This window comes from Epinephelus moara, chromosome 20 (assembly GCF_006386435.1).
Source record: "Epinephelus moara isolate mb chromosome 20, YSFRI_EMoa_1.0, whole genome shotgun sequence".
Classification (NCBI taxonomy): Eukaryota; Metazoa; Chordata; class Actinopteri; order Perciformes; family Serranidae; genus Epinephelus; species Epinephelus moara.
In genome coordinates, this window is record NC_065525.1 from 16,130,152 (window position 1) to 16,153,140 (window position 22,989).

At 42.5% G+C, this 22,989-nt stretch overlaps 3 protein-coding genes across 7 annotated transcripts in view; 1 reads left to right on the forward strand and 2 right to left on the reverse strand.

The window, feature by feature from the left end:
• Positions 1–827, reverse strand: part of parp12a (poly (ADP-ribose) polymerase family, member 12a) — a 7,629-nt gene extending 6,802 nt beyond the window's left edge. Inside the window, exon 1 of one of the 2 annotated variants that reach the window (XM_050073056.1) lies at positions 390–827. In XM_050073056.1, the coding sequence (XP_049929013.1) occupies positions 390–706 (317 nt within the window). In that variant the 5' untranslated portion in view covers positions 707–827. The remainder of the gene's footprint in view (positions 1–389) is intronic. The other variant, XM_050073055.1, reaches the window with a different exon arrangement.
• A 1,572-nt stretch (positions 828–2,399) lies between these two features.
• On the forward strand, positions 2,400–8,685 carry ccdc113 (coiled-coil domain containing 113). Its single transcript, XM_050072715.1, has 10 exons — positions 2,400–2,730; positions 2,886–3,048; positions 3,683–3,809; positions 4,139–4,300; positions 4,381–4,530; positions 5,427–5,537; positions 5,710–5,808; positions 5,957–6,064; positions 6,244–6,399; positions 6,582–8,685. Exons 2-10 carry the CDS (start codon positions 2,900–2,902, stop codon positions 6,720–6,722), a joined length of 1,203 nt encoding a protein of 400 aa, XP_049928672.1. The 5' UTR covers positions 2,400–2,730; positions 2,886–2,899; the 3' UTR covers positions 6,723–8,685.
• A 153-nt stretch (positions 8,686–8,838) lies between these two features.
• srgap1a (SLIT-ROBO Rho GTPase activating protein 1a) overlaps positions 8,839–22,989 on the reverse strand; it is a 96,636-nt gene continuing 82,485 nt past the window's right edge. For 2 of the 4 annotated variants that reach the window (XM_050072711.1, XM_050072712.1), the window contains exons 19-22: positions 20,733–20,913; positions 18,390–18,527; positions 12,437–12,809; positions 8,839–11,593 (exon numbers count right to left, since the gene is read on the reverse strand). In XM_050072711.1, coding sequence (XP_049928668.1) covers positions 11,186–11,593; positions 12,437–12,809; positions 18,390–18,527; positions 20,733–20,913 — 1,100 coding nt within the window. In that variant the 3' untranslated portion in view covers positions 8,839–11,185. Of the gene's footprint in view, positions 11,594–12,360; positions 12,810–18,389; positions 18,528–20,732; positions 20,914–22,989 lie in introns of all 4 variants that reach the window. The other 2 variants (XM_050072713.1, XM_050072714.1) reach the window with 2 other exon arrangements.

Genomic DNA, 22,989 nt, shown 5'->3' on the forward strand with positions numbered 1-22,989 from the left:
ATAAATAAATAAATAATGAATTGCCCAAATAACATTTGATACAAAACTAATAATTCTGATAATTACCAGGTACCGACGTATTGCCATCAAGCGCAGAATACGTCTCCGTCTTAATGACATGAGTCTCCGTATATTTTGTGTGATTTGGAATAGGCAGTGTAGCGCTACTCCAACAACATGTGGTTGATCCATGATTGTCTGGCCTGTGAGTGAACGAGGGCAAGTGTGTTCCATTTACCTCTTTCACTCCCCCTCCGCCCACTTTCCCTCTGCCCTCCAAGTGGCCTCCGTGTGACGTCATAGCAAGGGCTGAGGGCAAGTGAGCGAGGGCGACTCAAACTGTTTTTGGAACGCAGCCCAAATGTAGCCGAGCAGCACCGGAAACTTACCCGAACATGCAGTCCCCGCAGACATAATACCTGCACAGGTGTAACCCATCGCACTGTAGACACTCTCCAGGTTTCTTCTGACACAGCCGCAGACTGGTTTTAGCCACTACCAGACTGTCCGGGCTGATTATCTTACCGCAGACTTCCTGTCTGCCTGCCTGGATGGCTATTTTACCGTCGTCGAAGAGGACCCTGCGCAGGACCGTGTCTGCAACAGTGAAATTCTGTGCGATCTTTTCCTCCAGGCGCCTGAAGTCCAAACATCCCTGTTGGTCGCACAGGGTCGTGATGACAAACTTAGAGATGATTGAAGTCATCCTGATATGCGTTTCGCCTGGTAGACTAACCTACACTGCTGTCAGAGCAGGGCTGACTTCCTCATAGAAAGAGGGACGGCTGGTTACAGAGAAATGAAACTGAAACTTAAAGCAAAGGAAAGAATCTGCGGCCTGCTGCAGCTTTCAAGCTGTGTGGTTCTGTGTGATTTGCACAAATTGAAGTTACGCCTCCTTCACAGTACACCCCTGCCAAGCAGTCCGCAGAAAGTCCTCTCTAAGGGACTGTTCGTTACTGGGGAATGAGGTGATGGTAAAGTGAGAGGCATGTCAAATATATTTTAAGCACTGGGGAGGGACTTATGTTTTTTATTATGGCTTACAGGAGGGGCAAATGGCTGTATTTTGTATTTATTTATAGAGAAAACATGCCTTTGGCCCTGACCAAACAGAAAGCATACAGCACTGCCTTTTTTCCCTATCGAATACCACTAGTGGAAAAAAAACAAAAAAAACAACTTGCTGCACCTTTGCATTGTTGCTAGGCAACCACATCAACACGTCCATAGCTAACCTTCCCATTCAATCAATCTATTGTTTTTTCCCCAGTAGTTAGTATCTAGTTCCTAAAATGTTCAGACAGAGGGTGCTCTAGCTGGAGTTGAGGGTGAGAGGCTGTCAGCAAAGTACCATCAGTTGGTCCAGGAGCTTCGCCTCAACAATGGCTGTTCCCGGGCATATTTTAGGATGACTTGAGTGCAGTTTGACAACCTACTATCGTTGGGCCGTATAGCTCTGGGTATCCAGAAACTGCTACCACCACTTTCTCCTCCATTGTTTACCAACTCTTCACTTGTTGTCGTGACCATGACGAAAAAAGAGATGACGTGGGCCGTTGAGTTGAAGTTTTTTCAACACGAGGAGTTCAGAGCTCTCTGGCGAAAACGCCAGGCGCTTAGAGTGCAGAAACACGAGGCGTGTCGGAACGCAAAAACTGTATGCAAAAAGCTTCATTTTCATTAAAATTAATTACTAAAAGGTGCCTCCAGCTGCTAAATGCTTTCTGTGTGAGCTGGGCCTTACACCATTTATTATAGCCAGGGACTGTGGAAACAGAAATTATTGTTAGATTTTCAAATATTATTATTAAATCATTATGCAAGACTGATGTTGTGTTCACACTGGGCAGAAATGAAATAATTACATGTAAAGTCAATGTAAAGACGCAATTAGACGCGAAGGTGGTGCGAAGGACACAATTAAACAGTGTGAATGAAGCAAGTAGTGTGATTTTGCATCATACGCTTTTTCGGAAGAGTTGAAAAATCTAAACTTCAGTGACTAATTCGCACTATGATAGCCAATCAGCATTGAGATCCCCCAGGCACATATGATGCCGAGGACGTACCTGCAGAAGTTCATTCATCGATTCAGCCATTTAACGCACATATGGTGCGAATTATTTGCACATATGAATCGAGTCAACAAAATATTTAAGTGCTCAAAGTTGCGCGAGTTATGCGATGGGAAAAGCATCACGTTTGGTGTGAACACAACATAACACTTATGTCAGAAAATCACGTGACCAAATCTAAGTTTAAAATAGTGATATTTTATCAAAATTATCTTATTCTCCATCTCGTTTCCAAATTTATTTATTTTTATTTTTTTTTACCAAAAATAAACTATTTGCATCAACGAACCAGCATGCATGAATGAGAAACCAAGGCTTTTTTTGACTCCAGGATTTTCTCTTCAGCTTTTAACTTTCAGATATCAAAGAGTACATTTCAAAAATCAAACAGCTAATTTATGGCGGAGAGCGGATCATGCGTTTTCCCCAAGTCACTCGGGGAGGATTAAGGAAATATACTTTTAAACACACACAAATTGAGGTCACACCCCAGCCAAGCCCGCTCCTCTGACAAGTAAAGAACAGTCCCTAAATAGGCCTGCCTCTAAAGGAATTTGTTATCAGCACTCTTCTTATCAAACGTTGAGTTTGCGGGTGGATATCAGATGATGGGAACAATCTGAACATGACCAGCTGAAGAGGGTTTTTTATGGTAAATATGGATTAGGCCAGTGTTTCCATAGGATTATTATCAGTTAAATTATTAATTCACATCTAATAACCATTATATAATCCACAAATGAATAAAAAATGCGATCGTTTTAATCAAACTTTTTTTTCTGCCCTTCTTCTTTGCAAAAATTGCAGATTTACGCCAGTACATGAAGGCAACACTGCCCCTAGCAACCACCGCAGGGATTCAGTGTACCTTAGCAACCATGGACGGTCAGCCTTCATTGACGGAGGAAAAGGGAAAAGAGGTCACACAAGAAGAAAAAGAAATCCTCTACAAGCAAGTAGAAGAACTAAAGTAATGAGAATAAATATTCAACTACACACTAGCTCACCCGTTAAGTTTGTTTGCCTAAAGATAACTTTATTAGCTTAGCTATTTTGTGCAACTTGCTAACGTTGACCGCTAACGCTAAACTAACGTTAGCTAATGCTAGTGCTGTTGTTGAGCAATATGATTATAACAGTTAGCCGTAATATTACTAAAACATAACATCTTTGAGCCTGTTGCTAAGACTAAAGAAAGCATGGCCACATATTTTAAACTGGGCAAGCTTACATTGTGACTTATAGTATGACACGTTAAAATACTGAGGCAGATTTGTGGAGGTATTTGCAGTTAAATATCCTCTGTACTACCCACAGTTGATGTGTCTGATCTGTTCTGTACACACGACATCTGTTGCACCTCTGTCCGTCCTGCAAGAGGGATCCCCTTTGGGTAAAAAATGTGCTATATAAATAAATTTGCCTTGCCTTACAGTAGTTACATAAAAAAACTAGTGCTCTGTTTTCTTGGAGAAATGATCAGAGGTGAGTGATAAGTTAAATTCCACAGGTGGTCAGCTTTACTTAATAATCTTAAGCAAACAAACTTTTAGCTTCAAAAAGTTTCTCTGCTTTGACTTTGCTGATATTCACTTCTATTCAAGACGCTCCAATGCAGCTCTCTTGGCAGAGATCGATATGTTTGAACGGTTCATCGGCCGCCTGGATCCTCAGGACCTGGTGGCTCGGGGAGACAGTCCAGGTGAAGCAAGAGCCTCCCAGGAGGGTGGGGTAAGTGCTACCCAGTGACAAGATGTCTTTACTATACAAAACTCAGTATACCCACTGAAAATGGACAGCAACAGGAGGACAGATTTTATTCACAGGATTAGAGAATTATTTTAATCAAAGTCACAAAACAGGAATTAAAAATACAACACACAACCAGAAAGCGATGAACTCAAATACTTATAATGTTGAAAGTGTGACAGAACGTAAGCTGCATGCCACAGTCCTAGAGACAATCCTGATTTTAATTCTGTTGCTAGGGCAGATGACCTCTCTGCACTGTACTCCTGATAGCCCCACATAATTTTGTATACGTGTGTGTGCCTTGTCAGGGTTGTGGGCGGAGGCGGAGGTCCCGCTCCAACACATCAGATCGTCTCCAGGAGCTGACCTTGGGACAAAAACTTTATGTCGCACGGAGTGAAGAAGCAGAGACGCGACATGACCTGGAAAAACTCAAACAGAGACATGAGAGGATTCAGGACAACTACAAGGTTACAACACACCATTGCCCAAGAAACACAATCATAGCTTAATAATACACACTTCTCAGAGATTCTGCTTGTCTTTTCAGGCCACCCTGGAAGGAGCAGAAATGCGTCTTGCAGACATCTGGAAGGCTAACAAGGAATTTGAACGCAGAGTGCTTAAACCTATGAAGGACAACAGGTTGGAAATGAGGGAGCCCGAGAAGGTGCTCCAGTACATCAAAGACAAGTCAATGGTAAAAATGAAGTCTGGTCTAATGACATCAACATGTGCAAAGTAGCATTCAAATAGATTTTGAAGCATAACTAGAGTACACATTTTAACTCAACTTACAACAGATGCCATTATGTGTGCAGCTGTTCAAACTGAATAGTTTAATGAACGTCTCATAGTTCAATCATGATATACAATTTCATATACATGCATGTTTTCATCACCATGTATGATGGATGAGGTTAATATAATCACTTTAATTTTTTTAACTTTAGTCTGTTATTTTGCTTTGTTAACACGTCTTTCTTGTTAGCTTCTGCATTCACATTTCCACTTTAAAATGCCATCTCAGCAGGATTATTATTCTGTCATCCATCTATTTTTCTTACTGATGTTTTAATTCACCGGTTGTTTCTTTATCCTGCAGAAAAAGTCAGGTGCAGTCAAATAACACATAATAATCATACCTCTTAAACCCTTTGAAACCTGAGAAAATTGGCTTGACTTCATTAGTAAAAAGAGAAAATTAAAACAAGAAAATTAGTAACAAAAAAAAAAGAAAGAAAGCTAACTACTAAATAATAATTTTTTTATTTATTTATTTATTTTTGAAACTTTTTTGTGTATGGAACTTTTTTTTTTTTTTTTTACCAAGTTTCTCATTGCTTTTTCCCCCCAGCTTTTTAAAAGACATCGCAACAATTTGCTCAGGGTTCAAAGATTTAAAGACTTGTGAAAGGTGTCTGAAAGCAGCACGAGAAAAGTGATGTCACTCCAGGTTTCAAAGGGTTTAATGGGAGGGACAAAGAACAGGGATTTTGAGTGGCTATAGTATTTTTTGATGTTGCCACCCCTACCCAAATTCATTATCTTCCTCCCTTTGTCTGCATTGTCTGCTCTGTTCACAAACTCACATAGGTCACCCAAGTGGAGAAGTTCAGCCTGAACAACCGCGCATTGAAGGCTCACATGAAGAAGCTCCAGCAGCAGATTCAACAGAAAAAAGAGACGGGGAAAGCTGTGTACGAGGTAGAGAGTGAAAGTGGCAGGGTATATACCCAGAGATGCTAAGAACACTGGAAAAGGAGACAGTTTATGTCTCACTAAACTGTCAGTTGATTACACAGTGAATCACAGTCTGCAATCTGCTTTTTTGCTTGCTGGTAAATATAACAATGTATGGTGCTGTGTCTTGTTTTAGGATGTTTTCCAAGAGCACACCGAGCAGAATATTGAACAAAACCTGGACGAACTTCAAGTTCACAATTTGAAAGTACAACATGTCCTCAGTTCACACAAGGTAACCCATTAGAAATGTTTGTGAGAATGTGAGATCTGTCTCTGTGTAATTTAGTGTCGATGTATGACAAACACCTTTGCAGAACAGCTTGACATTAGCTCCAGCCTAAATCTATGAGTGGATATACTTGGTTTATGTGTGTCAACAGGAGAAGCTGCAGAGTATAACACGGGAGTCCACAGAGCTGAGCAATGACATCACCAGCAGGAAGCAGATGCTGGCAAAAATTGAGGAGGAGATGCAGCATGCTGAGGAGGTTTGTCATTAGTCCATAAATGAGTCCTTTGTGGTTTGGTGCATTCATGGTTACCAAAGATTAGTAGAGTACTTTGCATTAAGTTATGAAGGGTGCATCAATATCTCAATATCTCCTGCTCTTTAAACTAATTCCCTCAGTGTACTTCATCCCTTCTACTTCCTTTTCTCTCTCCTCAGGAGCGTTTAAAGGCAGAGGCCCTCAACCAACAGCTGCGCCGCCAGATGACCAACTATCAGGCTCCTGATATCCCTGAGTACATGCAAGTCAAGGAGAAACACAAGCAGCTACAGCAGAGCATTCACACTTGGGAGAGGAAGGTTGGGATTGCTGAGGTAAGCCATATTTTGTTTCCCCAAACACACAGATTCTCTCCTGGATTCTGTCACCTGTGTAAAAACGGTAAAAGATTCTAAAGTGAAGTATTTGTTTCTGTGCTGTCATCATACCAAGCTGTAGAGAAACCGTTGTGTGACAGCGTCCCCAAACAATGAGCTCTCTCTTCTGTTTTTTCCAGATGGCCTTGAGGACCCACACTAAAGCCCGGAGCACACAGAGAGCCACTCTTACTCCTGCACATACAGCCGAGGCTGGAGCTCGATCTGGGGAGCACCAGATCCCAGTAAAGCTTCCATACATAGCAGAACACAGCACATAGAGAAATAGAGAAACAGAAAGCCTGCTGGATTCATTGAAATAAAAACACCAATGTGTGGTGGAGAGGAAACTTTGTTGCTGTTGCAAATGCCCTGTTTCACAACAGGCATCCAACACGCAATGATTTGTCATGATTAGTCAGTGTTCTTGTAATGCGTGTTGGGAAATGTTCTCTTGAAGCTTTAACCCTTATCATGTCTTAGTTTTTTCACTCACTCTGTGTGTCCTTGGGAGATGTTACCATGCAGCATTATGGAGAATGAACTGTACAGAAGAAACTCTGCTCCATCAAGCCCTGTTCCCTTAAAGTTACAGTTGGTAACTTTTTCATATGCCGAAACTGTCATATTCACACAATATTATATGAGACAGATAGTCTGTGAAAGAAACCATGTTCCTCCACCTATTGCCTCTAATGGCTTTTACCAGAATGTACCGCATGCTCACAGAAAACAACCACACAGAGACGAGGAGTTTCTAACGCAGCTGTCAATCACGTCAATCACTGCTGGTGAACTGGGTTCAAATGTCAAACTAGGCAGCGCTGATGAAATATGAGTCAAGATTCTGTTGCTGCACTGGCCTCAAATGTTTTCAGAAACATTTCAGTGTACTGTTTAGCTGTAAAGTGAGAAAGCTTGTGATGCAGCCACCATGCTGGAGACAGTTGACCAGAGCAACAAGCACCGCCCTCGAGCTGGAGCGACTTTCTCATTTTACAGCTAAACAGTACACTAAAATATGTTTCTGAAAACATTTTAATAGAGAAACAGGCAATGCAGCAACAGAATCTTGATTCATATTTGATCAGTGCTGCCTAGTTTGACATTTGACTGCAGGTCATGAGCTGTGATTGACGTGATTGAAAGCTGTGTTGGAGACTCCTCAGCTCTGATTGGTTGTTTTCATTTAAATGCAGTAAGGCCATTGGAAACAAACCAAGAGGGCAGGGGAACATGACGTTTGTCACAGATCATCTGTCTCATATACTTCTGTATAAATATAATTACAGTTTTAACAAATGTAATAGCTATTTTTATATGTCACCAAGTACAGCTTGATGCATTATAAAAACTTATATTGAATAACAGAAACATCTCTATTCCCTATACCATTACTGCGCCACATTATGTGTTATTACATAATTTATCCTCTCTCCATGCTGGCTACTTTAACAGCTCCTAGACTTAACAGGAAATCTTGAGGCTTTCACTTGTGTTGTCTGTGCTCTGGGGTCCTCAAAGTGTCACTAAGTGGAAACATTCACCTGTCTTACACCTTAAAATTAGTAGCCTCAATACCATCATTATATTTATTGTCATATTTTCAACTGTGATTATTGGGATTCTGCTTGTGTGTACACATGCGTTTACTCATAATGTAAAGCACGCAGAGTAATACAACCTTAGTACAATTTTGAGGTACTTTGACTATATATAAATAGCTTCTTTATGCTTCAACTCCACCAGTGTCCAGAGGCAAATATTTCATATTTCACTCCATTTATCTGACAACTGTAGTTACTTTGCCGCATCAGATTTTACATACAAAACCTAAAATCATCTTATAACAGTGGTTTCTAACTGGTCCAGCCATGGGGCCCAGATTTCTCCTTAGTCAAGGTCCACACAGTTGAATATATTCAGCATCATACTTGTGTTTGGCCGTGTCATCGAGCTAGTTTGCTGTCAAGAAGCAGTCCATTAGTGACTCACTCTACAGCAGGGTGCAGCACGTCAAAATAAAAGCTTTGTGCTGAATAGTCACTGTACTTAAAAGAAAAGGGTGTTTTTTACAAACTTGACACGTTCGTGAGTCACTTGCGGCCGATTCAGAATGGACATGCGACCCACCAGTCGGGAACCACTGTCTTATAAGATATTATTGATAGCAGTAGATTCATTTACTCAACAATATATAACGCTGTGGAATAGACTTTCACTTTAAGAACGTTTTGTTGTTAATACTTTTACTTGTAATGGAGTATTTTTTACATCGTGGTACACCTACTTTAACCCAAGTAAATGACCTGAATACTTTCCCCCCCACTGATTATAAATAAACTAAAGTTTAAGTGACTTGATATAAAAAGCAGGGCAAAAAAATCCACCTCAGACTCGACAAACTATTTCCTTTATTAGAAAGAAATCCTCAGAGGTATAAGCCCTCAAAGAACTCTACACGTTATGATGTTACATGCCATATGTACAGTTATATACATAAAAGTGCAATGTCACAATGGGTTAGCTGTTTATTTATTATTCATTCTGTCATATAACTGTTTGGAGAATGGCATCGTTACTTATTCATGTGTCTTCTTCCTGCACTGCATTTTCGAAAATAAAATAAAAAATAATACAGCACCGGACATGAAAATCTTAAGTTCCTCTAAAACATTTTCAAAGGCACTTTCACGAGTACATACTACAGATGTACAGAACACCACGGAGTAGCTTAAAGCCTACAGACGGCCTAACGGAGTCCTACTGTTGATGATGTTAACATAGTGACAAAAGCACACTTTTATTTTCTTTTTACAACTGGCTTCATATTGTATCTCTGGATATTTATTCTACATCGTTTGTTCTAAGTCTTTTCTACCCAGAAACACGACAACCATAACAAAAATGATTACAAAAATAATGAAAGTTAGTACGTCAGAAATTAATCATCTTTTTTCGATTATTATACACGCAATATCTGTCAAGTCAAAGATAGTGTAAACCTGCTGTTAGAGAGCACTGCTTATTCATCGCAAACCAAGTCTTCTCTGTGTGTTATTATGCTAGCCAAACATTCCCAGGACATGCACCCAGTTCTGTTATCTAGACAGTACTGAGGTTATTTTGAAACAAAGACATAGGGTGGTCCAGTCACACAGTTAGAGCTCGGGCACATACAGTTTTACAGGGCTACTGCATTTGAAATTATTACTTGATGAAACACGGGCTGTTCATCACTGATTGTATGAGACTTCCTCTGGTTTTAGAGGAGCCATTATCCACAAATGTGGACAATCCACAGAGAGAGCCTCAACATAAGTCAGAGTACAATACAATAACACGTTATTGACATTCTCACCTGAACATAAAACAGACTGGAGGGACACAACACAAGCTGCTTTTTTTCCAGAGAAGCACAGGAAAGCAGGGCGAACATATAAGGAGGCTTTCACACTAACAGTCATTAGGTCCATGGCTACCGGCAGCGCTCCCGCAGGGCGCTGCCATGAGTCTATACACGAGTCAATATGAAGAATGTCTACATCACCTATGGAGGGTCAACATCCATGCTTTGAACTCACACAGTCATGTCTTTGGGTAGATAAAGCCAAGCAAGGCGTAAAAGAAGCTTCCACACTGTATAATAGCATATGTGTTGTATATACTGTGGGCAGGAGATGATTTTTTTCCCCACCCTGCTCCATTTCTATTATACAGATGCAAAGGCATAAGTTATTATTAGGCGTATTTTCAGCCCGCATCATGAGTTATTAATGCAGGATTTCAAGAATGCATCAAATTCAAACAAAGTTCATATTAAAGTAGTGGTTTTATCCAATAGTCATATCTCATTCCAGGCAATATGGGAAATGTGTTCTGGTAAATTTGAGTGAATCCAGCACAGAGGTGATCTTTGTACATTTCTGAGACACAACAGACGCTATGCCTTGCCAAAGAAAGTTGCAGAGTTTACACGCTAGTGAAGAAAGCACACAGCTATCAGTACTACTATCTATCAACAAAGTACCGTTAGTTGCTAAAGGGCTCTTCAGGCCCGTCATCAGTCCAACCTTCAAACCGCTTCCGTCCAGGTAGTCACAGCACCTTTAGAATATTTAACATGTGAAATCAGTTACATCTCAAAGTCAATAAGGCCTTTTAACCAGTCACCTTCAACGGCCCTCCTAAGTTAAAAGCAAGAAGTACATCATCTAGTTCTACGTGTGAGAACGCCGCTGTGGTCACTACGGTTCCCATCAAGCTCCGTTTTGGGTTCAGTGGTAAACAGAGGAGCTACATGCAGCCTGTTTTGTTCAATGTTACACAGTTCATGGATGTCTGTAAACTAAACTAAACTAGTGTTCATTTTTCTAAAACCTTGAAGGAAGCCTTTGTGATTTGTTGTTTAAATTTCTTTAAAAAAAAAAAAAAGACATTTGTTAGATAACATTAACCTAAGGATATTAACACATCTGTGCACATATTGAGACAGAGGATTTGTCTGACTGACATCTGTCACCACTGCTACACGAGTCTCTCAGATCCTGTCAGAGTCCTCTTTATGATCTTGCTTCAAAGCTCCATGAGGAAACATCTCTTCCTGTGCAGGTCCATGTATTTTACACGCTCTTAGATATTATATGTTGTATGTCTATGAAGACCAGACCCTGGTAGCATCTTGTAGTCCCCTGGAAGTGGATTGAGAGTTACTGTTTTCCATCTCTGGCTCCTGTCCCAGAGGTTACATGGTGCAGGACTTGTCCAGAGGGTCCTGAGCAGCTGTAGCCGGAGGCTGTGAGGCCTGGCTGGACTTCGGCAGGACCATGGGCTTAGGCCTCAAGGCCGGGGGTTTGAGTTGCACCCCCATGCGAGGCGCTACCAGAGGCTTGAAGGTGCTCATAGTGTCGCTGGAGGAGCTGGTGCTGCGGCGGATGGGTGGCTCTGTGTTGGCGGTGGACCTCAGCATGACGCCGTGAATGGGACTGAGGGACTCGCTGGAGCTGGCCGGCGTGGGACCTCCGCCGCTGCCGCCAGAGGTCTGCCGCTGCTCCAGGGTGTCCAGCACCACGTCAGGGGCGTGCTTGGCTGAGCTCTGCCGCTCCAGCTCACGCAGCTCGTTCAGAGCGGTGTTCATAGTTTCTTCTATGTCCTGCGGGAGACAGAGAGAGTTAGTGTAAGAGAGGAGCGGGGGATATGGGAAGATGATTATAACTCTGGCGAGCAAGATGAGGGACAGGCAGAAAGTTAAAAATGAAAGAAAATGAAAAGCAAACTTAGAGGAGGGAAATGAAGAGTGAGAAAGAAATAAGTGGTGATATGAACAGCAAAGACTTGAGAGATGGAGAAGGTAGAATACGGTATGGTAGGAAACATAAAAAGCGATGTTAGCAGAGGACCACAGTGACAGTTTTTCAAGGAAACACCAAGCATGCATTAAACATGCAGAGTTTGAGAGTATTACTTTGCACCAGCACCTCTCTCTCTGCATGCTAATGACTTTGGGTAGCGAAGGAGATGCAGAGATGACAAGATATGTTCGTCTGAGCATGCTCCCAGTAGGCAGACAGACAGCTCAGCACAGTTTCAACCGCTCTCTATGACCCCTGCTTTATCAGCTCTATGCAAACGTTATTCATTGTTTTAAGTGCATGACAACAAATTAGAGCCTCCTATCACCAGTGATGCAAAAATACACGTCTATTGAACACAAATTATGACCAGTGAAGCATCTATATATTTAGTAAAAGTTTTTATATTTAGTTTTATGTATGCTCGAGCAAGACTACACTCAATATACTGTGATGAGTCCCAGTGTCGAGCTATGCTCCCTGCTGTCTGCCTGTGAAGCTAGTCTTTTGCGTGTATTTAGCACACAAACACAGTTGCAGCCAGAGGAAGCAGAAGACAGGGACTGACTATGTTTTTACAGGGCGGGGCAGGGCTTTGATGGTGGAGGGAGCTGCGGTCGGGTCGCCGCTCGTCCCGCGCTGACCTGTGCGATGGTCTCCGGATCCAGGGGCTTGCCGCCGTGGTGATGGTGGGCGTCGGTGAAGCCCGTGTACTGGCCCGAAGAGGTGGAGCGTCGGATCGGGGGGCTCTCCATCTTCTTCAGCGACTCGTGGCGGCTGATGTTGGTCAGGCTGCCGTGGCCGGTGCGGCGCCGACGTTCGGGGCTGTCCATGGGCATATGGTTGCGGCTCCGCAGCATGTCCCGTGGGCTGAAGTGGCCCAAAACTGGGGAGCCCATCTCTGGGGTGCCTCCGTGTCCTCCGTGACCGTGCTGAGAGGGATGCACCATGCAGTGGACATCAGTGGGGCGGGCAGGGGGCCGCCGAGATGGTGGCTCTGATCTTTTCTTGTGCCTGCTGGGAGAGAGGAGTGGGACGGACAGGAAACAACAAAGCAGATTATTTATTTATCACATTACAGCATTCATCTTTTTGGATTGACAGCTCTGTCTTTAATAATTTAAACCTTAAATTATTGATTTTTTTAAGGGCTTCATTTAGGTCTCACTCTGAAAACACAGTCATCCTCCAGACACGAAAATCCTCCAAACTAGACAAACAATATTTTCTATATTACAACTTGTGGGCATGCTCCATCATCAAACATTTGCCACTGTGGAAAAAAAAACAATCATCAGTGCAGGATAGAGATGCGCCAACTGATCTGTTGTTGACCATTATCAGCCAATTTCAGCTTGATCGGCCATGACTGGTGACGGGCAGGTTAGCCTCAGATACAACTGATTCTAAGCTGATCAAATTTACATACATGCACCTCACGATGGCTCAGGTCAGTAACTGACTTTTGTCACAGTCGCTGCCCCCTGTTCTCATAACCAGGTCATTAAATACTGACGCTTTGCCACGCCCCCTTATTAGAGACTTCTCAGAACCTGTAAGTGACTTTATTTCTAAAAAGCAACTAGCCACAAATTTAGGGATTCCTTAAACAATCAGGGAAAAAGTTGTAATTCAATCCCATGCATGCTGCAACCACAGAGACCTGCTCTTCTGCCAGAAGCATGGGGTCTCTTTTCCTTTCTCTCTCCTGCTGAGCCGTGCACAGGGTGGGGCAGGCAGGAGGAGAGTAAATATATAGCCTACTGTACACACACCTTTACATTCTTAGGAACAGACACTGATTCATAAATAGTTTTGTACCACAGACACAATAACATGTTGACTCTCTATAAGATTATTTTCGCAGATTCTTCTGTGATAAGTAAATAATTAATTTGAGCATGTATAGATGCATTGCAACTGTTCTCTTTTGGGAAAGTAGAGCATGTTGGATAAAGTGGGATGTACTGCAATTAATTTATAACTGGGTTTTATTTGTACAAATAAGATCTGTCCAGTAACCAGGTGCACTTTTTATTTTGAGATCCTGTAACCTGCTGCAGTTTGGGAGAAAATGTATACGTTTTTTAATAGTCAGTGTTTTATTTTGAGTATATAATTGAGTTTTCATTAAAGAAAAGTTACAAAAACATTTGAGTATGCTGTCAGTTATAGTGTGTAGGAAGAAAGAAAATCAGAACCAGCAGGTCAGACTTTTAAGAAATTGGAATCAGCCATGAAAATCGCAGTCGGTGCATCTCTAGTGTAAAAGAAATCCTCACAACTCTCATTTGTAGAGCAGGAGGAGTGAACCTGGCTACCATCCAGAGGAGGGAGCTCTGTTGTTTGTCAGAGCACCAAAACAGGCTCCCTGGGAGAAACTACAGCTGCCTCAGTAGTACGGCTGTCCTCCATCTGAACCTGGACCAGCACAGCACCATGCACACCTAATACGACTCATACAGCTGGGGAGACGGAGCTGCACATGAACGCATGTGCCTGATCATATGCACACTCCTTCATACTCACACAGACGCATGTTTGCTGAGTTATGCATGATGTTTCTCCACAGTAACATCTCCTCTCTTCAAGTGCTCCTATTGCTCCATAAAAGGCCAATAGAGCAGCACATCCTGCTCCGTGTATCTCTAATAGGCTCTGCTCTGCATATTTATGACTACCAGCGCTACAGTAGCTACAGAAGCCAGAGTCAAGAGCTGTAATGTTTAATCAAAGCAGCTATCATCACTTTCAGTCTCGCAGCTAGATGACTGAAAATAATATTTGAGCATGACTGCTGGCAAAGCACTGGAATTTAATCTAGAGAATTTAATATTATAGTTACCTGATATTTATTACATGTCGTCTCATTTTAGGAAAAAAACAAAGAAACTAATAATATAATTTCATTATCATTCAGTCACTGTTTTTAGTTGGTGTAACATTTTCTGACACAGCGACAACTTGAAATATGAAATCAATAACATCTGAGAGCTGATGCGTGCCAGATCAACCATTTTAATTCTGCATTACTGTTTCTTTGTGATGATGAACGAGCAGCAAATTACTCATCCTTTAATCACTTCTGCGGGGCAAATGGTTTCATTTGAGAGTTTACGTCTGCCAAATGAACGCTGTCTCAGCCATTATCGTTAAGATTTACAGGCGGCTTCCTCACTGCGCTAAACAAAAAGCAATAACGAGTGCGGATATGAAGGACCGTTAGGGTCTCAGAATGTAATTGCAGCTCTCCGCGCAAAGCCACTGTGCTGCGGTGCATCTCCCCGATCGCATCATTTCATCACAGAAAACTACTCATCTTCATGAATTGGGAAGACTCAATCTGAACTGCTATGTGTGCTTATGTAAACCCTGCCCACACACTGCGAAACACTCAGTGTGAACAAAATGTCTTGATGTAAAATTATGAGTTAATATACTTAAAAAAAACAAAAACTTGACAGCATTAAAAGCTGCTGCTGATGGTTCAGATATCGAAAATAAAGTGTCACTGGTGAAGTGGTGCGGGCTTGTGTGCCTGGTGAGCAAAAAAAAAAAAAAAAAATTCTGACTGCAGTGAGAAATGTGGATTAGTAAACAACCGCAGGAGCCTCTGACAACCTGCAGGGGGAGCAGTCTACATTCATAACACCAGTGCCCTGCTGGGACAGAGTCCACAACAACACTGCAACTTACTCTGTAACCTGTCACCACACTGACAGCTCACCCTCTCTCAACATGGCTGATAATAATGTAAATCACATGATGTTCCAGGAGTTCCTCTTCCTCTGAACACACAACGGACCAACTGTTATACTTTATATGATCCTATAAATGTGCATCCTCTCTCCTGACAGACGCACCAACTTAACTGTGTTGTTTACCGACGCTTGCTGTGATCATGATGCCAGACTCGACTCGGGGTCCCGTCTGATGAGAGTGTTGTTGATTGAGAACACCAGGAGAGGAAAATATCTAAATAAAGCTCAGGATATAAATGATTCAACACATATGAGGATTGTCTGAATGGAGGAACAGCAAAGTGAGTGGGGGTAGACAGGAGATGAGGAGAGAAGTGGGAGTCACCTGGGAGGCTGGTGACAGGTAAAGAGTGTTGTAGAGGAGCTTCATTAAGGCTGATGTGATTCATTCAGATATATTTTCCATCCACATACAAATACCTGCAGCGGTGTAAATATTGCCTCCAGTATGAATCATCAACATTTCAACAGTGAAGTAGAAAGGGAGTGAGTGTGGCTCTGAATAAAATAGCATTTGTTCATGTGTTTGGCAAGAGCGAGTAACAGGCGCTTCAAGGTCGCTTGCTCCACCACCAGAAATGCAGCAGTGAAAGAGAGGAGCAGGAGACTAAAAATTCTGGCTCGCGGCCAGCAGATGCTGCCAAAAAGTCTGAGGTGTGACTGGATATGTGTGTGTCTCCTCTGTGTGTGTGCCATCCCACCCTGCGCATGTGTTTATACAGTATGTTCCAGGGTGACCAGCTGATACCAGCCGGTATTTAATACTCAGGCTATATCATATCATAATAAAAGAGAGAGGGAGAAATCGATTCCTCCGGTGGCAATTAGGCTGAGAGGGGTGAGCTGAGGACACAGAATGACAGGAAGAAGCACCATATGTAACACTGCAGGTCTCTCCTGATTCATTCAGTCTTGCTCGTAGAACAGGCAAATCAGATTCATGCTGTTAAACTGCTCTCAAAGCGAGCTCTCTGCCAGATGGGAAATGTTAAACTATCGTACTGGAGGCTTAAAATTATTGTATTTCGAGGGAAATGAATGAGTCATAACCATTAGAACAAATACGTGTGAATGTGTAATTTTATTAAACACATGTTTAGATGACTTTGACACAACTACAAATCTAACCACATCAGTTTGGCTTGTTTGTTTTTTAATGTAAGCTGATGTAGCCACAGTGCATGGAAGGAGGTGTTAGGGCTGGGCGATATAATGACTATGTACCATATATTGATATATTTTCAAGCAAGATATAGATTTAGACACTGTTTATATTGATATAAGGACAAGTTGTGTTACGTAACGCTCTCCAGTGAGCATCTCTCCTCTCTCCCACTCTCCGCACAGCTCCACCCCACTCATTCACTCACAGTTTCTCCATCAACACTCAAGAGAGACACAGAGTTGCTCCTCTGTTTAATCCGTTTGTTAATTAGTCTACAGTGCAACATCGGTCTATATGTTGGGCGTGCTACGCTAAATCAGTCTATGAGATGAAATTACCACAGCACATGTGCAATCCAGCGCTGCGCTGCTAGTTTGTGTGCGACGTGGATCATAGCGCATCACTGTTCTTGGTAGTTGTAGTCTATTGTGTAACCTTGAGCCATCGCCTGGATGCAGGCGACAGATGTGCTTCAAAATACAGCAACAATAAAGGTGCTTCATATACAAGACGTATGTAACGCATACAAAGTGTCTCTTGCTCCTTCCCTCCCTCGGCCTCTCTGTTGATGCTGTGTGCATAAATAAGATTAATAGCCTAAATGAATAAAAAGATCTAAATAATTTTCCATCACTAGATTAATTTGAAAGGAAGGGAAGGGGGTCACATGAAAAGAGAAGCATAAACACAGATTTGGGACCTGTATTTTGTCATCCTGATCATGTTGAGAAATGAAGTAAAGTAAGTAAGACAGCACAGACTAAAACCAGCTAATAATTGTAAGCGTCACAAAATGTGAATGTATCGCAAATTATGGCACATTTGGCATCGATCATACATCGATCATAGGGGCAAAATTATCTTACAAATACGATAATTATCATACATCTGGCAGCGCTGGCTGTCAATGAAGAAAAAGGTTGAAAACATGGATTATTTTCAGCAACACACAATAGGCCAAGTTCCAGCCTCTGTATAAAAAACAAAACAATAAGTCTGTTTATATTTCACGTGTCTGGAGATTGTGTGTGCATGCTGGCATTTACACCCAAAGCTATTTAAGCATCTTAGATGACGCAACACTGAAGTTGTTCCAGACACACTGCTGGACTGTCAGTTGTTATTGGATTGGCCGTGTCTCATTAGATAAAGCCGGTGTGAGGTCCAACATGTGTTGTGGTCATATATTGGTCACTATGGTATCTGGGGGAATAGCACTAATTAATACAGTGGGACGTTTGATTAACATTTTTAAAATGTCCTAAATACCCATCTTACAATAAACAGTTATTCTAAAAATACTGCAGGAACATTTATGAACTTTGGTAAAAATCATTGCTGTTTCTTTTCCAGTATTGTGACATTTGAATTTCCAGGTCATTTAGTTTCTGAAGATGGTGCTCTTTATCTGTTCAGCAGCAGCGTCTTTAACTTCTCATGCATCTGTTCTCTTTCTAAAACAGCTGTACAGTACACCAAACACTCATCATGTTCAATACACTAGAGCATTATTCTTGGGAAAACACCAACATAACATCAGGTGTTAAAGGACTCAGACTTTTGTGAATTGTATGGAGAATGCAAAGCCTATTAATGCCAGACCCCTTATAGAAATTCTTCATGAGGCATTATAGTCCAGCAGTGCAGCCATAGAGCTGTGTGGAAACCAACCTGGTGATATAGGCCTCAGAGATCCTGGTGTCAGAGGGCGAGCTGATGTCTTTTCCCGAGCATTTATCCTCTCCTGCGTGGCCGCTGCTGGCCTCGCTGTCAGCCTTCTGACTCAGAGTGTCTGAGAAGTTGTCATCTCTGGGACACAGAGACGGGGTGACATTGAGACATGGAAAGAGCAAGAGGAAGTGACAGAGAAACCGACAGACAAGAAGAAAAAAAAAAAGAGGAGAAATCAGCAAATCAGTCGATCTTTCATATTTGCTCCGTTTTTTGATGACAGTATTTGATATCAGTTTCCTGTGAGTCAGCATGTCTCCCTCCTCCCCCCCCCCTCCCCCCCGCCAAGGTCCAGAGAGTCAGATGAGTCATATTTCTCAGCCTCTCTGTATTCTGGTGATGTATTATGGTGGTGACACGCACACACAAACCAGCTGTATGGGTTTCAGTGAGGTGTGTGACTGGATACTGCGTACAGTTGGTGCCTGTCAGGCGGCAGTAATCAGAGCTACTGAGCTGCGTGGCTGTCTCTGATGATGTGTATTATCCGATATAAAGCACAGTCACTTATTTAGTGCGTCCACGTGAATGCACACAGACAGAGACGGAGCAAGGATGAGCACTTCTCCACAGCAGAGGTGGCGGTAAACAAAATTTACAGACAGACACAAGAAAGTTTGAACACCCTGACAGTTGAGTCTTGAGACAGACATCCTGTGCTGAAGTGGACTCTCAGACGCCTCTCTGCATGTTTTATTCTGGGCTCTTTAATGGGACAAGTGAAGATCACAACCCTGTGCGCTCTTACACTCCTCAGCCGGCTCTGTTTAAGTAGAGAGCAGGATGTTACTACGCTCGGGGACAACCCGTACAGCTGTAAATTCCCCTGCTCTTTCATTAACTAAGAGGACACCCCATCAGCAGTGCCCCTCCTGGTGAATTATTGATGGAGGCGCACTGACGGGACAGCAGCAGGGGAAAGAACAGGGGATGAGGAAAGAGGGGGAGGTATTCTAAATGGCCATTTTGGCGGCCAGCTACTAAGTGATTGGAGTGATTCTTTTCCCGTCCTAACGAGACAGTGAATCCAGTCCATTAGGCACCAACAGTCGCCATGGCAGAGCGTATGCTTGTTAGTGCTGAGAATGGGAGACAGTGACAGAACGGCTGGTTGAAAACCCTGGATATTGGGAATGCTCCATGGGGCAAGGATGACAGCAGCGTTAAGGGCAAACAAGGCTGAAGGTCCTCTACACACGACCCTACAGTCTACTGATGGTCCACAGCCTCTTATAGAGTAAAGTCAACAAGCACAAGTGTTGTTTAACCAACAGGGATATCATCAGGAAGAGCTGGAGGACCGTTCCTTAAACCGAAACTCCAAGGCTCTGAGTGAAGCTGACAGAAGTTTAGGTGCAGAAAGAAACATCTCCATGGTGTAACACCTGTGGGAATTATTAAAACTATGCGATAACAAGATTAAGAATGTTTAGTCATGCTTGTAGCTCTGTGAGGCTACACTGGAGCACAGTGGTGCTTTGACCTGAATGCTAATGTCAGCATGCTAAGATGATCACAGTGCTAATGCTAGCTAGCTGATGTTTAGCAGGTATGTTTACCATGTTCACTGTCTTAGTTTAGCATCTTAGCATGCTAATGTGCTAATTAGCGCTACACCAGTTGAGGCTGATGAAAATATCAGATTTGGTCATAGTGTGGGACAAAATTTTGACCAGATGTTGATGCTAGATTAAAAGACATGGGATCACTGAAGTTCTTTCAGTTTATCCTGCCGAGATCTTGCACTTCAGTACAACATTTCATGTCAATCCATCCATTATTTGTCAAGAGATCTCACTGAAAGAGTGCCAGTAAGTAGGGTTAATCCTCTGGGGACCATGAATATACAAGATTTCATGGGAATTTATTCAATAACTGCTGACATATTTTAGTCTAGACCAAATTAGTGAACCGATCAACAAACAGACATTACTATCAGTGCCAAGTCTTGCTTTAAAGATTCTGTTTACAACATTCAGAGCATTAATATCGCAGCAAATCACTGTTTGCAATGTAAAGATATAGTAGAGTAAAGGTGTCCTGAGCAGACAACTACATCATTAGAGGTGATCTGACTGGTTTAAAACAAGATAGCAAAATTGCATAACAATGTAACTTTATCACACATATAAAACTTGTAACGTGTTTTCTTTAATTCCTATATCAGTATAAATTCATCTGCTATCGTTCAGACATAAATTCTCTCCTAAGCTTGGCACTGACTGGACACATTTATGCTGTACTTGGCCAGATCTAAAATTATACTCAATGATGAACACTTACATGTCTTGGACCACAATATACTGGTGTGGCACCAGGCCATCGATGCCGTTGTGCCGTCCCTCCCACCAGTCCTCTGACGCCCGTTGATACAGCAGCAGGGAGGCACCCTTCTTGAAGGACAACTCTCGGGAAGAGCGCCCAACGTAGTCAAACTTGGCAATGGCTTCAATGGGCTCGCCCTCTGTCATCAGGGAGAGGATTAGACAGGTCAGGTATGTCAGACTGGGAAAAGGCATCAAATAGAGACAGCTCTTATCGCGTGTGCGGACATTTTCAATGATTGATACAAGTGGTGCGGTTCTATGAAATAAAAATCTTCATCCGGATAGACAACACATGCACTTAAATGCATGTTGACTGTGATGCAGGAGAGTCTAATAGTGGCATGTTTGTGCACAAGGATGCTCATGTGTGACAGTTTGTGCACATGGAGTTCAAGTGTGCTAAGCCAGTTGGTTATTTTAGTTGTAGTCAATAGTAACCCGGCACTACAACACCAGGCCGGGGCAACAACAGGCCCTGAGGAGCTTTAGCAGGATATTTATAGACGCTGGTGAGAGGAGATCTATATGACTCAGGGGCATGTCACTCACTGTATGGATCATTAGACTGGGTTGATACCTACTCAATAACTGCACAAGTAGAGCTCTAGATCGGTGACTTGGGAAATAAACATGAGAAAGACCAGTAAATTACAGACAGTAATAACCAGTGGAAGATAGTGCAGTTACTACTGTATTATAATACAACTAATTAGTACTGATTGTGTTACTTATTCAAATCAGTGAACATCAGTCTTATATCGATGTTTATCTGGAAGAAAACATTTGTGTTTTCAACGACCGCTACAGTCATCTCTCCTATTCAAAAAGGTACCGTCTCCGAGCCAATATGCACGCACTACAGCAACACAGGTCTAAAAATAGCTTCTTTATTCCTCCCTCACTCTTACCTCTGCCCTCCTCCCATCTCACTTCAAGTCAGACAGACCCCCTGGACAGACGTAGTCTCACCCTCACACAGGCTCTCTGCATACACTGGGAACAAAGTAAATGGCTAAAGCTTGTATCGGCTGTGAAAAGCCATCATGGTATATCTTTCACAGGAGCATGAAAGTAGTTCCCAGATGAGCAGAGAGGCCACGTGAGGGAGGAAATACAGGGGAGGTTTCTTCATTTCTCTCAGTGTCCTATTCCACCACACCTACTTCTATTATACATTTTTTTCCCAACCTTTAACTTGCCACCTTTCTTGCTTCACTTGGTTGTCAGGACTGACAGGGTGGATGTGACGCGGCTCAAATAAAATGTGACAAGAAGGAATTTACTGTCTGAATTAATTGGGCTGCACTGCTGCGGACAAGGACGTTAATAAAGTTGACGGGGCCCTTATCGGTGCAGGGGATTTCTCTCCCTCTCTATTTTCTCCATCTCTTTCTCTCACTTCAACCTGTCCATCCATCTATCCGCCCATCCTCCTCCGCTCTGCAAATGTTTATCCAAGGCGCGCGCACACACACACACACACACACACACACAGACCAGCACTGTAGTGACGTGGCCACTGCTGAAAGCATAAACTCAAACCTCGGTGTGGTAAAGGATCCCCTCTATCATGTTGTGCAATTATAACCGAGAATCGCTTCAGATCCAACCACCCGAGGTTACACACGCACACGAACGCACACGCACACACACACACACACACACACACACACACACACACACACACACACACACACACCGACTGGAGTTAAAGAAATGTTGAACCATGAGAGCTGGAGGCCTGTGGTGTAAGAGATACGAACTGTCAGATGTCTTACACAAGCCAGTGGAGCGAAGTCAGGGTGGATGTTGCTCTACATTCATGTTCATACATAGAAATTGGGGAGCAGAAGCCTGGTGTAAGATACGGTTAGGATCAATATAATAGGAGAAGATAAAAAAAAAAACACTTCTTTTCTTCCTTTTTCTCTCCTATCCAAACTTTCCTCTGAAGAATAACATTAATCTCAGGTGCTTGCTGCTACAAACAGAGCAGGAGACTTCATGCTGGACTTGAAAAGACAAAAGTGGGTTAGATGCGGCTATTTATGGGGAAAATAGATGACCCTCTATGTAGAGTAAAATACACTACCCTTTACAATACACAGTACGCCGGGGGCACTTGACAACAAGGCCATCCTGCTTCACTCCTGCAAAGTGATATATAATCAATTAACCAGTTAGTTCACCTTTGACCTTGTAGCAGATTTACC

Coding starts and splice junctions, on each gene's coding strand:
- ccdc113 (XM_050072715.1), top strand. CDS start 2,900: ATGAAGGCAACACTGCCCCTAGCAACCACCGCAGGGATTCAGTGTACC. Junction 4,531..5,426: donor ACATCAAAGACAAGTCAATG/GTAAAAATGAAG, acceptor AAACTCACATAG/GTCACCCAAGTGGAGAAGTT. Junction 6,400..6,581: donor GGAAGGTTGGGATTGCTGAG/GTAAGCCATATT, acceptor TGTTTTTTCCAG/ATGGCCTTGAGGACCCACAC.